The sequence below is a fragment of the Triturus cristatus genome, chromosome 1_1, assembly GCF_964204655.1.
Source record: "Triturus cristatus chromosome 1_1, aTriCri1.1, whole genome shotgun sequence".
Taxonomy (NCBI): Eukaryota; Metazoa; Chordata; class Amphibia; order Caudata; family Salamandridae; genus Triturus; species Triturus cristatus.
The window spans coordinates 31,613,533-31,629,296 of NC_140579.1; the positions used below are offsets into that span (position 1 = coordinate 31,613,533).

General features: G+C 41.0%; 1 protein-coding gene across 1 annotated transcript in view; it reads right to left on the bottom strand.

The window, feature by feature from the left end:
- Window positions 1–15,764, bottom strand: part of LOC146869242 (complement C4-like) — a 550,923-nt gene that overhangs the window by 62,187 nt on the left and 472,972 nt on the right. The window contains exon 32 of the mRNA XM_085646117.1: window positions 336–429. Within this exon, the coding sequence (XP_085502243.1) occupies window positions 336–429 (94 nt within the window). The remainder of the gene's footprint in view (window positions 1–335; window positions 430–15,764) is intronic.

The window sequence follows — 15,764 nt, forward strand, 5'->3', positions numbered from 1 at the left end:
ACACCAGACTGGGGTGTCAAGGGCCAATAATCAGAATATAGGAGCCACACAATACTGTCTAGGAATAGAGGCTCCCACATGCTGATAGACTCTCTCTTAGGTCTGACTGCAAATTCATTACACTGACCATTTACCATTGTAGTGTCTCCAAAATGTGAAACAGATGACCACTCCACCACAGAACTGGCACAACTGGTGCACAGTCAGGCTGCTGAATATTCAGTCTAGAAATTTGCATCACTGGAAAGTGTTTCTAGCACTTCCCTACACTTGTGATAGTGGCCTAGTGGAGAGTGGTGTCTTCTCAGTCTGCACCGGGGAACAGCATCATTTACCCGGTTCCCGGAGATCTTCGGTCAGCTCGATCTCCAACTTCAGTTGTTGGCAGGTGTTGTTCTCCACCTGCATCACGTTGTACAGTCGCAGAATCTGAAACCAAAGGGGAAAGCCAAAATTTAGGCTTCTGTGTCACACAGTGGGTCGCAAAAATGTTTCTTCAGGTCGTTTGGCCATTTAACACCATTGACTACTGACTACTTTCTTCAAGCACATAAACTGTGTAAAAGACAGATCTGCACATGTTCCTTCCCATCAACACGAGTACCAGAGCTGGGCCAGCCCATATACCCTCCCTTCACCACAAGTGACAAAGCTGGGTTAGCTGCCATCCCTTCCCTTCATCACCAGTACTTGAAATGGGTCTATCCCAGTGGCGGCTGGTGACATTTGAAAGTGGTAGGCGTAAACGTCAGGCATAACTTTTATATAGCAAATGATGTGAATAAGTTCAATGGACAAACCTGGGGTCCAGGGTGAGTCCCTCTCCCAAGAAAGAAATTAAAAATAGATTGGCAAATGGTGCATTTCAAAGCAAATGAATGTAGCGAGAAAGCAAGGCTTATAAAGCAGTGGAAACATATAGTCTTAAACACATTAAAAACTGCCCCATATCTTCCTGCATTAATATGTTCAACAGTTACTGTAATGTGTAAATTGTACAGCATGACAACTATAGCCCCTTAAAATGTATGCTTGTCCATTGCCTTGCACTGCATGCAGCATTAACTTTGGAAAGATATGCTCTAACCAAACTTCGAGAAGCACCCACAGATGCTGCCTGAAACCAGTCACATAGAATTATGTGCAGACAGGTCCTTAAGTGAGATGAAAAAAGTGGGGGCTCTCTATAAAAGAACATGTGAAATACATTTCTGTGATTTCCATAGTGTGCCACCTGACCAGTATTTTGGTTTCTCTCTGAGATGTAATTTTATCCAAATACATGACACAACAACTGACATACACCTAAAGCCTGTCAGTATGATTGGCTTTGTCACTGGGTGTTGGCTGTTTAAGATACATGAGTAACAACAATGATTTCTTATAAATAACTAACATTGAAAATGTTTCAATTCTGAAATATTGTTATGCATACACAGAATGTTGTTCCTAATGTGAATAATTATCATCAAACAATAACCAATGTATTTTAAATATTTATAAACAATGTTTACAAAAAATATATATCAATATTTTTATACAATAAATGATCTAATATAAATGTTTTGAATATCATCTGTTTATTTGGTGTTTATATAACTCATTTTTGTTTTTGTTTGCCCACATTAGCAACTGTTTATCGCCTTGCCTTAGGCATTCATTTTTACAATTGTGTATTTCCTTGTTGAAAGGCAATCTTATATTGTATACAGGGGCCCCGTTCTTTTCCAAACTCATGGGCAGAAAGGCATACAGGGGACTTGAGCTCCACTTGAGATCAAAAGCGTCTCAGAGCGAGAGCCGCCTTGGAAACTCCAGTGTGCAAAACTGCTGACATTGTATGTTCTCGGCAGTGGCGAACAGATCTAACCAAGGCGCTCCCCACTACCGAAAAAAGACCTTGCACCACATCCGGTAGATGACATCACTCATGATACGCTAGGCATCTTCACCCTGGCTTGTAGAGAACTGCCAGTTGTTGAACCACGAAGGAAATGCCCTGATGTTCCAGCCATGTCTAGCGACGCATGGCCTCTTGACAGAGGGTCCATGACCCCACCCTGCCCTGATTGGTGAAATACCACATGGCAGTGGTGTTATCCATGAACACCTGCACTAGTCTTCCCTTGATCGAAGGATAAAATACTTTCAGTGCAAAGTGATCGAAGGATGAATGTCTTTCAGTGCCAAACGAATCGACCGAAGCTCCAACAGGTTCATATAGAGCTTGTACTCTGCTAGAGACCAGAGGCCTCTGATGTCCACCTATCCCAGATGGCTGCCTCAGCCCAGGAGTGACGCATCTGTCACTACTGTCAGATTTGGTTGCGCAGGGGAGAGGGGTCTGATAATGACCCCATTCACGGTTCGTTAACCACCACTGCAGATCTTTTTCAGTACCTTTTGAGAGCTGGACCATGTCAGAGAGATTCCCCTGATGCTGTGCCACTGGAACTTCAGGTCCCACTGCAGAGCCTGCATATGCAAGCATGCGTCACAAGCAGGATGCAGGAGGCCATGAGGCCCAGCAGCCGCAGAGTCAGTCTCACTGAAACCCAGGATAAAGGCTAAAATATCAGTATCATAGCCTGAATATCCTGGACTTGCTTTTCAGAAGGATAAGCCCGAAACCGCATTGTGTCCAGAACAGCTCCTATGAAAGGGAGCGTTCGAGAGGGAGTCAGGTGTGACTTCGGCATGTTAATACTGAACTCCAGTGAATGTATTAAGTCGGACATAGGCTGGCGGTGGGAGACGACTGCCTGGGGGGAGTCCGCCTTCAATAACCAGTCGTCGAAATAGGGTAATACTGGCACCCTGATCTCCACAGATGAGCTTCAACTACTTCCATCATGATGGTGGATACCTGAGGGGTGCTGGTAAGGCCAAAAGGAAGCACGGCAAACTGAAAGTATTCGTGGCCCACCGTGAACCGCAGGTAACACCTGTGGGGAGGCAGGATGGGAATATGGAATATAGGTCCTGCAAGTCCAACGCTACCATTCGGTCTCCTGTATTGAGGGCAGACAGAACTTGAGCAAGCATTTTGTATTTCTCCTTTTTCACAAAGAAATTGAGAAGGTACAGTTCTATAATAGGAACACAACCTTCTTCTGAAGCCAGAACCCTCTCTATGGCTCCCCTGGACAAGAGAGGTGCCACTTCCTGGTGGAGCAATGAGAGATAGGCCTCCATCAGCCTGTCGCAAGTGGGTGGCATGGGTGGAGGGGTGGTGACGAAGGGGTGGGAGTAGCTACTTTGGACAATCTGGAGAATCCAGCAGTTAGATGTTATCGATCTTCAGTGGTGCAGTTGACGGAGTATCATGCCTCCCCCTGTTTGCCCATGATGGTTGAAGTGTGAAGTAAAGGGGCTTGGAAACTGCAGCTACCGGGGGAGTGGTGGACTGACCCAACCTCTGGCTGATGACTTACAGGCTCTATGAGTACTGTGTCCTTGGCCAAGCATAACATAAGAAGGTGACTGCACTGTGGCCCTAAGCCAATGGGGACGCTGAGAGGTTCATGTGGATGTTTAAGAAAGTAGTTTGCATATCCCATGCTAACTAACAAACACTTGAATGGGCCATATACGCCTGTTTACAGGAGTCCTGCCAGACACCACATTCCACTACAAAAAGGCCCCAGGACATGCCATCATGGGTTGAGTGATAGCAGACACCATTCCCCATCGACCACAGTGGTGACCTCCCCCCATTGACGACCACCAAACACTGCAGAAGAAGAAGGCTACCAATCAAAGGGGGAGCATCCACTGAGGTGCCCGAGAGTCAGATATTCGACCAGGAGATCCAGTGTGCATTAAGGACTGGTATCCTTAGAGCAAATTTCGAGCTCCAATTTGAACAATACCTGTGGGTCTTAGTCCAGCAGAAAGGAACCATGGTCACCGCGTGATGCGAAGGAAAAGACATCACCAGGAACATATTTGTTTTTCATGCTTACCAAAGTGGAGATTGGCAATGAGATGGCCGACCCTGGGAACTGATGAAGGGGCCACAGCACAGCCAGTATCCTGGATACCGTTGATGAGTGAACCTGAGTTGGATCCTCTGGAAGTATTCGCCAATCCCTTAGCAATCTGCCTATCCCTCACGGCACAGCTCCAGCGAGGCTGGAGTGATCACACCAAGTATCATCTAAGATAGAACCCGGCGCCTTACCTCCAGCTCAAAGAGCCTGTACTGCGAAACTATGAATCATGTTCATATTCCAAAGCTCATGGCATGTGGAACAAATCACCTACCCTGCCCCCAGGAATATTTTGGTTTAGCTCACCATTGACATGAGCCCCTAAATAAAAGTGTAAGCCATGTACTCTGAGGCAAGTACGTGCGACCTGTATCTCATAACCAACATGGCTCCTGTGTCCGTGTACTTGTGCCAGAGGCAGAGACGCTTTAAGGCATGGGCAAATAGGGCCAGGCCCAGGGCCTCAGCCGTTCAGGAGCACCCTGATAGAGCCATCTCTGTTCAACAGAGTCTTTCTCTGATGCCCTGAAAGAATTATGTCACAGATTGTTTTAAATAACGTTTTCCTTTAATTTATTTTTAATGTGGGAGATTTATGGGAGCCTATTCCAGACATGTTGCTGAGAAATGCTTATGTTTTTCAACACCATGTAACATTCCTAAAAAAATTATTTTAGAATAAAACTGAAGTTCACATATGAGAAATGGGAGCGGTCACTAATATTATTTGCAATAATATTAGTTAGCTGCTGCAGAATTGTAATACTGAAAGTAACCACAACTATTCCTGAGTATTAGATAAAAACACATTTAAAATATGGACGAGTTTGCCTGTACACTGTCAGTAACCTGGCCAAAGAGGACATGAAAAAGCTGAAACTGGATCATAAATTCAAAGCTGGTCTGAATTGGTGCCCCCAAAATCTGCTTGGCCGATGGCCTACGAAATACTTAAGATGTCCTTAGACAGACGTCTGAGCGAAAAAACCAGCTGGGAGACCCCGGGGGCTGCAATCCTCCCAGGATTGGACCTGGTATTTACAGTGCCATCACAAGTCCTGTGCAAGGCACCAGTACAGCAGGCTTCTGACTTTGGTTTAAGCTTCACTGTGCAGATGACGTAGGATCAGAAGCTGTGCGGGTCCAACCAATGAGAGGAGAATGGGGCCTCCTATATCCTTCATCGAGGCATGGGGGAGGGTTGGAATCTCAAGAGGTATATTGATCAATCTGAAGGTATAGGGGAATATGGGGACTTCCAGAGGAGGATTCTACCCACCTTGCAACCGAGACCACACTTGTGCACCTTTCCAAAGAAAAACCTTATGCTTTTGAACTGTTACAGCTCCAGTTTAATGCAAGGGACCAAATTTACAAACGCAATATGGACCGCAAACATACGTTGAAGGTGCAGGAAAATGAAGGGGCACGGAGTCAGGAGGGCTATTTCTGGCTGAGATTACTCTTTGCCCGACTCATTCGTTATCAGGCTATTAAAAATATTCAATAGAACATTATCCTTCCAGCAACTAGATGGCACGCTTGAACTATTTAATAACACCTAATGCTAGTGGGTGATGGTCACCAAAGCCGCATGAAACCACCAGTGACGCAATAGCTCTGAATTAGTATAAATGGCCCCTCCAGGAACTGGATGGGCACCCTCAATGATGCTCATGAAAGACTATAAGACACCTTCACTTATAATATTACTCTCTTGTACTATTAATTATTTAATATTATTTTAAGGGATGCCTCTGGCCCTTAGTGAGTGCTCACAAAATGCCACTTGACGCACTAAACCTCTAAGGCCTTGATTACAGGTTAAGTAATACAACACCACATATTTTCAATTCCGCCCAGTAAATGCGGGTTTGGCACCCACAGTGATACGTTTTCTTTCATGTCTCGCTGAATTGTTCCATAAAACTCAGAAAGAACCTCATATTTGTCACCACACTCACTGCCAGTGTGGTGAAGGACGAGGCAGAGTGACTTGAGCTGTAATTCCCTCTTCTGTGAGACAAAGGCATCCAGCTCCGTTCTGCATCCAAGGCTGCCATCTTGGATTATGTAGTCCTTTAACCATCATATGTCCTTCCTTTCCCAGTCTTAACATATCTGAGGATATACCAAACCAATAAAATGCACTAACTAACTCATAGGGCACAACAAGAAACTTTACTTGACTCGTACAATCACTCCATTGCGGTATCCAAAACAGCATAAACACATTTCTTGACTGTGGAATTCGATAAATCCATTCAATAATTAGAAATAAATGTCTGAGGATGTGCCCAGGTTTCTGCCCGACAGATCTCAAGAAGCGAATCACCACCTGCCTCAGCCCAGGAGGCTGAAAAGGGTCACACAGAGAAGACCTGTAAGCCTGAGTAAAAAATTCCTTTCACCCACCTACTTAAAGTAGGAGCAGGCACCATTTCCCATTTGTTGACTGCTCCACATGAAACAAACTAAGAATTAGACAGATTAAAAGGTTGTGTCTTTGGGATTATATTAACAAATTCTGATCTTGAAGAAGATGGAAAAACCGAAGCACTCCTCCTTCGAAAACTGATATCTCGACTACACTTAGGAATGAATTTGGGATCTACCTGAAGTACAACCCTGTATGGGAAAAACCTCAAAGAAGGGAACGTAATCAAAAGGACAGATAACTCCCTCGGTCTTCTGGCAGATGTAATCGCTCAGAAGATAAGTGCTGTAAGCTAGCATCTTCCTGTGGTTCAAGCTGAGTCAACTAAAGGCCCATTAATCACTATCACCAAACCACAGGTTGGACCCATATTTGTGAATGGCTGGCTCCTGAGTCTAAAACTCTTAAGAAGGAGAGCCACTAGTGTAAGACTCATGAGAAATCCTGAGATGGGCTTCTGAACGCCTGTATTGCTAACCACTAAGCACTGAGGGTAGCAGGAGCTTAGTCCTTCTCAAAACCCTCTTTCAAGATGTCAAGAACTTAAAACAATTAATGGAATCTGGGGCCACCGATTTCTCAGAACACCAAGATTTAAAAGAACCCCAATGTTACTTGTAAGATTTCAATGTAAATGATCTTCTGGAGTTTTGTATATCCATGGCCACCTGATGTGAGGACCTCAACTTTTCCAAACATAACCTCTCCATTTCCAAGCTGGCAAGTTCAGCCTCTTGAGAACCTGAAAGTTGAGGATGGAAAACTGAAGGGGCGGGGGGGGATGAGAGGGAGATGAAACTGAACTTCTACTGCCATCTCCAAGATCAAGCGATACCATCGAGGTCATGGCCAGAATGGAGCCACTATCATCACCTGAAGCTTCTCCTCCTGAATCTTCTGCAGCACCTTTAATGGGAGGAGAATTGGAGGGAAAGTATACAGTAGATGTTGAGGCCACAACATTGATTGCAAAAGGACACCAAGCATCCGAGAAAAAGAGAGGGAGCATTGCATCTGGAAGGCAAACAGGTCTATCTTTGGGGGCCCAAACCAAACTGTTGTATCTGTTGTAAATGAGATAGAGAAATGGAAGGCAAACTGCGACTCAAAGCATGTGCCTGAAAATTCACCTTGCTCTGAACGTAAACTGTACTCACAGCCAACAGATGATCTACTGCTCAGGAAAAGTTTTTAGTGGCCAGGTCGTTAAGTCCCCAACTCCTTCTGCTCACCTGATGATTCGGTTAACAACTTGCTACTGATTGTCTGTTCTGATGACCAGATGAAACCCTTCAAATATGACTGGAGAGCACTGACTTTTGGAATATGTGGGTACTGTTCCTCAAAGCGGTCAATTGGATATCTTTTCCCAGAAAATGAGGAATATAGGATATATCGATGTCTTTCCATTATTTCATGACAATGTCTCTAAAGACATCTTGGAATGGAAGGTTGTCAACTGAAGAGGAGCAACACTGTGTATAAAGCTCCTCTTGCAAACCTTGAATGTAGCTCTTTTTGTGGTCAGACTCCTGCTCCCCATCCAAGTCTGCCCTGACCCTTTTTACAGCGTGTTCATTCAAAGCAGGGTCGACTGTCTGCTTAATAGCTGCAGAGTCCCTCTAGAGATCTGTTATACCTCCTCATCCATAGGAGGCTCAGGGTTGTTACCTTGCTGGTTTCCTTCACGTGTTCCATAGTAACTGAAGTAAAATAACACCTATAGAACAAAATGTAAAAGCTGTACGACTGAAACAATGAGACCTTCCAACAACAGGCAGCAAGTCCCAGCCGTGAACAGAAGAAGGGATACATCCTGTTTATATGCAGATTCCTGGCTATCAACTCTTGTTACTCGAGATGCTTGAGTCAGACAAAAATGAGGCAATCGAATATCCGGTCGCTTGCACAGGAACAGCACATGACCAGAGTGGGAGCACCACCACATGCTGGTCTCTGCAAGACTACCTCCCCATACCAAGACTTTTCCCTACCCCAGCACCGCGAGAACTGAGCCTTGGGAGCGCCGCTCTGTGACTGTCACAACGTGATGAACAGTGCAGTAAGTACATAAGAAATGCATTCAAAGAAAAAACGCACAACTCACTAAAACAAAAGGTTTACTTATCTGTCATACCATTCAAAGGTCGACAGGGAAAATAATCAGGAGATTTGAGAGGAAAGGGAGGTACTTTTACAAGAAGGTCAGTCAACATAGAGATAGGACTGACATTTCAAATTTTCTTGGGTTCACTTTAGTAGTGACCTGTTGGAAGCAGACTCCTCATGTATGCTAATACTGAGACAGGGAGGACGGACGATGGGTAATGCAGTCAGTGACAGTGAAGGTTCCATTAAGAAAAAACAGAAGGTAGAAAGAAACAGAGGGAGGAAGAGCCAAGACGGCCTGGACCTCCTGTATTTCGAGAAGTTTGTAGGGATGGTTATAATTTGAGGTGCCGCAATAATATTAAAAAGTCGGAACAGGATCAGCATTCTGACAGACGTTCTAAATGTTCTTCTCAGGTCATTGATGATAAACAAGCAGAGAGAGTGAGTCTATCCGAGTGCTGAAGAAAAGAAGAGTATAGCAGGAAAAGTGGAACAAGACGAGAGACTGAAGTCAATGTAAAGAGGGACGAGAAAGGGTTGGGCCCTGAGACTCCAGTTAGAAAGAAGAAAGTAGTAGGAAAAACATGCAGAAATAGCTACGGATACTCTAGAAAAATAAGACAGCGGCCAATTCTCCAAAGGTTTCTGGTGGCTGATACTAGTTGAGAGTCCAGATAAGCATTTAAATCCTCCTGATATGAGCTTATATTCTAGAGATACAGATTGAAGGGGATATACAATGCATCATTAAAGCAGTCTTCTCTCCGCGTTCGAGGTTTTTGATATCATACTAGCTGAAAATTTCTTTATTAGTGACGCACCCGGGGGAGGGGTGGAGGTTTAGAGTAAGTAATTAGGGTAGCTTTTTCTCACATAGTACCCGAAGATATCAAGGAAATTTACACCAGTGGATGGGATGTTAAACAGGAACCCGGCCTCATACAGAAAACCAAGTGGGGTGGGATAAACCCTCTATTGCACATGTTAATCCCTTACGCAGTGAGTGTAATACATTTTAACCCAAAGGCAAAGCATGGCGTAAAATCCAAGTGAAAAAAATTACTGAGGGGAGCTCAATCGATTCGTGTTATGGTGCGGAAAAGAAGGAACTGAGTTCAGCATGCTGGGGTGCTTCCTATATAGGCACTGCGCACGTCACTTCTGGTGAGGATGATGCCAAAGACAAACAACCCTTCCTATCACTACACAATGGCACTGCTCAAAAATGTACAGATCCAGTCTGATGCCTGGGGAATATTCCAAGGAGAAGAATCTGCGAGTATAAGTATCTATCAGATCCAAATCCACATACACGATAAAGAGCATCGAACAATTGGAAGAAACAATATTTTCAGTTTGTAACGATTCACCTATTACATGGTTAATACAAGGCATTATTTCTGTAGTATTCCCTTCTACTCTGAAAGCTGATGCCAATCCAAGTCTGAAGAAAGAGGAGCCATGGTTGATGCATGTTTTCCCTTCGAGGCAACACTTGCTCTCGACTGCTGATAACTACAGTGTTTAGCTGTAAACTTCTGTTCAGTGCTCTGATTCTCCCTAAGAAACTCTAGATGCACATTACACTATTCCAGCTCTCATAGTATAGCACATATAAGAAGTTGGTAAATTTTATTTGCATGATTAATAAAAAATCTTACAATTACTACATTCTTAGAGAAAACGCCCCAATTAAAAATATAGTTCAAAAGTTTTTTTAAAAAATTTTAAGGGCTAAAAAGTTTACTGAAATAGACATAAATACAATATATAAACATTACATCAGACCGTCATCTTTCCAGAACTTAATATAAATAGTGTCAATTAATATTTCTATAACTTATGCATGATATCATAAATTTAGTCCTAAATTTTGTCCTTAACTATTTTAGACCTCCAGATTTCCTGTGTCCAACTCACAGGTATCCAACTTCTTTTTAACCAGTATTAGAAATTTAGTAAAATTGGAAATCATTTTAATATCCGTTGGTCTAAAACGGACTACCATGGCGTGTCTGCAGGTACGAACACCTCTGTCAATGAAGCAGTTTTTCAAGTATCGTTTTCTTTGCACATAGTCGGCTTAGATGGTCTCAGCCAGGGCACTGCATGTTTTAAGCCAGGTAAGTTGCCAAATCGTGCTTTAATAAAGGTGTTTTTAGTTTCTACAGACCATGGTATTTCTAAGTATGGTTGGACCTTAAGACTTGTATATTCCTGGACCAACATCCATGCGTGGGATCTCTTAATAAACAGTTCTTTATCTTTTAAAAGGGACAAATGTTTAACTGATTTGTTAATCATTTTCTTAAAACTTTGTACTGTTAAGGACATTTCCCAAATTTCAGCAACTGACAGTTCTTCAAGTACTTTTTGTAGATATTTATGGAAGGACAGTTTTTTATTTTGTTGCATTTCTTTCCACAAGAATGTGCACATTGGGTTATTGATATTAGTTTTAATTTGTCTCCAGGTCTTAACGTAGTGACCCTTTTTTGCATATTGTTGATTACTAAAGCCAAATTCTAGCCTTATCTGAGCAGGTGATAAATTAGGTGAAAGTCAAAATAGATGTTTAAATGTATTTGTAATAGCATTATTTAATAATGCAGAATCCATTCCACACAGTATTTCACTTCCGTATGTAAGGCTTGGGAGCAATATCGCGTTTATTACTTTTATTAATGGGGTATAAGTTGGACCTCCCAAGGAGCTATAAAGTAGACGAAAAGCCCCTTGTAGACTTTTGGATCTTTTCCTCACCTCCTTTTTATGGAATGTAAAGGTTCCTTTCTCGTCAAATAGTATCCCAAGATATTTGTAACATTGTACTTTTTCTAGTTCCCGCTTTTGGTGGTACCATTTGTATTGACTGTCCTTCCTTTTCTTGGTACTAACTTCCATTACTTTTGTTTTTGTTTCGTTTATAGTCATTTTGTTCTCAATTGAATACATTGATGTTTTGTTTATTAATCGCTGCAGCCCTATCCTTGTTTGGCTTAGCAGAACGACGTCATCAGCGTATAATAAATTCAATATTTGTTTCTCCGCCAGCTTTGGTGAGTCGGCTAATTCATTGTTCATTTCAAGGGTAAAATCTGATAAAAATAGGTTAAATAAATATGGGGCTAAAACGCACCCTTGCTTTAGGCCTTGAGTTGTTTTAATTTTCCTCAAAAGCCTTGAACCATTCCCTAGCCGGACTCCAAGTATCGGTACATAACAATTGTAATGCATTTAAAAGGCTGGAGCTAATGCCACAACGATCCAATTTCCTCCATAAAATCTGCCTATTCACACAGTCAAAGGCAGCTTTAAAATCAACAAAACATAAATATAATGGCTGTTTTTTTATTTGATATTTTTCCATTAAGATTCCCAGTGTTATCACATTTGTTGTTGTACCTTGCCCTTGTACAAAACCCGATTGGTTTGTTGGAATTAAATGATTTTCATTAGCCCAGTCAATTAATTCCTTAAGTAGAACCAATGCAAATAATTTAGCTACAATATCTTGGAGCGTGATTAGTCTGTAATTGGATGGGAGGGACCAGTCCCTACTTTTATATATAGGAGAAATAATAGATCCCTTCCATGACTCCGGAACTATTCTTGATTGGAGAGCGTGGTTAAAAACTGGTGTTAGATAGCTCGACCAATATGAAGCTTCGTTTTTATACAACACTGCGGGAATCCCATTAGGGCCTGGGGCACCATTGGATCTCTGATTCTTTATTAATTTACATACTTGGTTTTCTGTTATGTCTAATGAGTTTTTATTCTTTTCTCCTCCTATTCCGTTTATAGCCCTATCAGTAGGATTCTTAGCCATGTTAGGGGTAGAATTCAAATGCATATCTATAAACGATACCCATTTAGATTAAGTCACTGTTGATGAAGTAGATTTGCTACTAGATCTACTCAGTTTGTTTACTAAAATCCAGAAGTCTCTTGAATTACTCCTTTTGCAAGCATATAGAGCTTTCGCCCACAACAATTGCTTTTCTTGCATTTTGTCCTTCCAGACCATTTTCCGTACTTCTTTATTTATCCTTTTAAGTTTCACACTGTAAGCTAAATTAACTGGGAACTTTTTTACCAGTCTCAAGATTCTGTTATGTTCTTTTTTTAATTGATGGCTTTCAAACAAAATTTTCACCAATGAACATGCTGGTTTATTTCTCCACTGACCTTTGTTAGCATATTTTTTAGATTGACTGGTAATTAATTCCTTGGTGAAGAGAGACCATTTTTCAACAGCGTTCGAGTAATCTCCTTCAAAGTAAAAATCAACAATTGCCTGCGCAGTGTTTGTAATAGAATCTTTGATGCTATCTGACCAATAAAGTTTCTTATAGTTTACTGTCGCGATTTCTCCCGGAAGTGTCGTATAGTTTTCATATCTTAGGCCATTTAGGTTTAACTCAATTAGTTGTTGGTCATGGTCGCTTATATCTGTTCTCTCTATCTGGTAAGAAAAGATTTTATCAAATAGATTCAACGATGCTATGGTATAATCTATTCTAGACCTGTGATCCCCAGCTTGGAAAGTCCATGCAGGTGGTGAATCTTGAGGAAATCGACCATTTAGCACTCTTAGACCTACAGTTTCTAATTCTTTTACAGGAGTCTTAGCTATTTTTCACTCTTTTGTTCCCTCGTAACCGTTGTTAATAAAAAACTTGGAATTGACCATAAGTCATTTTGCCGTTGTATATCAACATCTCTAACGTAAAACCATAGCATATTCATTTTATAATCTCCGGTAATAATGAGCTCATGTTGAGTATCATTGTCCAGTAGCTGCAATATCATAATTATCAAATTGTTCGCCATTGATCTTCGTGTCTTAATATCGGGATGAATGTATATTTTAATTATTACAAGAGTTTTAGGTATATTTTGTTCCTTGTATCGTATTTTAACAATTAGATAATCCTTTTGACTTTGTGAGTCCATTTCACTTTCTATTTTTAGATCAGTTGATATAAAAGTGGCCAGACCCCCACTTGGTCTGCCATAGTTACTTGTTTTCCTGGCTAATGAGTAATAGCCTTTATACCCTTCTAATCTAAAAGGGACTAAAGCCCAAGTCTCTTGTAAACAAATGATTTGAAAACAACACAGGGTAGCTAGTTGATTATTTTGAATCTTTGCTTGAACCCCATTTATATTCCAAGAACATAATCTGACCCTTTCGTTCATGATTGTTGGCCCCCTTAAAGGCACTTCAGTTAATAGATGTCAGTCCTGCCTGACATTATGGAGAGCTGCTGTTAACCAACCTAATTTGACAGTGTAAAGTAGTGGGTCTCCTTTTTTTTCCTCTAATGAGTTTAAAAGATGCCCGTAGGTCATTCCTATGGGGTTTTTTAATACTGAGTACTTCTTATTATTCTCAGTTCTCATTTGATTATGATTTTGTAATTTTGATGAAACAAAGGGGCTAGGATAGGAAGGTTGAGGGGGAGTTGTTATTTTTATTCCCTAGTCCTGAAAGAGTTTATGTTTTTGCATAATAAGACTAGCAGCAGTAGATGATATCCAAGTTACTAATGTAGATTCTTGATTATTGTTCTTAATTGTGAAGAATTTAATTGATTCTATGTCAGTACATTTGATTTTCTTCAATGCGGGTACTGCATTGCACAATTTTAATATGTTTCCACGATTCAGGATATCATTATTACGTCTAGATTTATATTCCGGCGTAAATATTACCTGCACCGCTCCATCCTTTTGATCTGGATTATTTAATTTCCTTTGTTGCAGGCTTTTATCACCTTGAGCATGCTCAGTAAACCTTCCATTATGATTACTAACAGTTTGAGACCATGATTGTTGATGATTGTATAACTGCTTCTTTTCGGTTCCCAGATCTTGTGGTAATTTAATATCCTTCTGGATTTTTAACAAATTTCTGTTCGTTTCATCCCCACTGGCACTCTCACTCTTTGATCTTTTTGTTTCCAATTGTGAGGATTTATTTTCCTCCTGTTTATTATTTTCCTCCATTTGCCGCATTTCAATGGACTGATTTTTCCCATTCTCTGTCATTTTTATACTATCAGCTTGCTTATTTGAACATTTATTTTTCATAACTACTTGAACCTCCATTAGATCCTTATTAAATAGAGGGTAAAAAGGTTTTGTTGGAGACATTTGTTTACCATCACCTTCGCAATCTGATATTTGGTCGTGGTTATTTCCTGTGTTCAATCTCACTATACTCGATGTGTTTGTATTTTTTGTACTTTTAGAAACTTTGTTTCTTGCTTTCCGCAGTTTTTTTCTCTGTCTTTTTGTTAGATGAACTTCTGGAGCTACGTCTGTCACTGTTGATTGTGATGAGCATACGTTTATCACTTCTTGGTCTTTTGTTTTATCAACTGTTTTTTCTTTAGCAACCACATTATTATCTTTACTTTTTATTGTATCTTTAGAAGGGCAGTCAATCTTAGTGGGTTGAGTTCCCACAGTAGAAAATTTCCCTTTTACATCATCAATTATTGTTTTTAAAATATCCGGAATGGTAGCCAATTTGTTAATTAGTGGGGCACAACTACACTCTGCATATGTAGATATTGGCTGAGATTGTGCCCTTACTATTAAATTATTTAGCGTTATCTTCTGCTCAATTCCGGCAACAGAGGAAGCCATAGTGCTCAGGAGATCTATTTGGACCTCCATTTTGTTGGACTGATATGTTACGGCTTCCAAGGTTAATTGCGAGGTTTGGAAAAATAAATATCAAATTGCTCCTGTGTTTCCACTTCCTGGTACCTGAGTACCTGGGCTATGATATTGTCCATTTATGTATGATAGGTCCTTATACTCCTCTTTTTGTGATCCTTGAAAATCATGTCCCTCGTCATAAGAATTAATAAATTGCGCACTACTATTCAAAACATCTTTTTGATATGGAGTACTCCAACGCTGCAGAGTTTCTGGGTTGCTCTTGTATTTATCCTTATTAGTTGGATCTCTGTTATTTTGATTAAATTTCGGCTGGTCCAGTTTTTGCTCGGAATTTATTTTAGACAAATTAAGATCCGGTTTCAGTGGGGTATTGACATCCCTTATAGTTTTCACCCCGCCATTTAGATCACTTGGAGCTTCTTGATCTGGTTGATTTATTTAATCTGGTTGATTTACTTGGCCCAGATTAGATGGTCCCCCTATTCCGTTAGCTTTTCTGATTTTTACTTGCACTTCTATTGGCA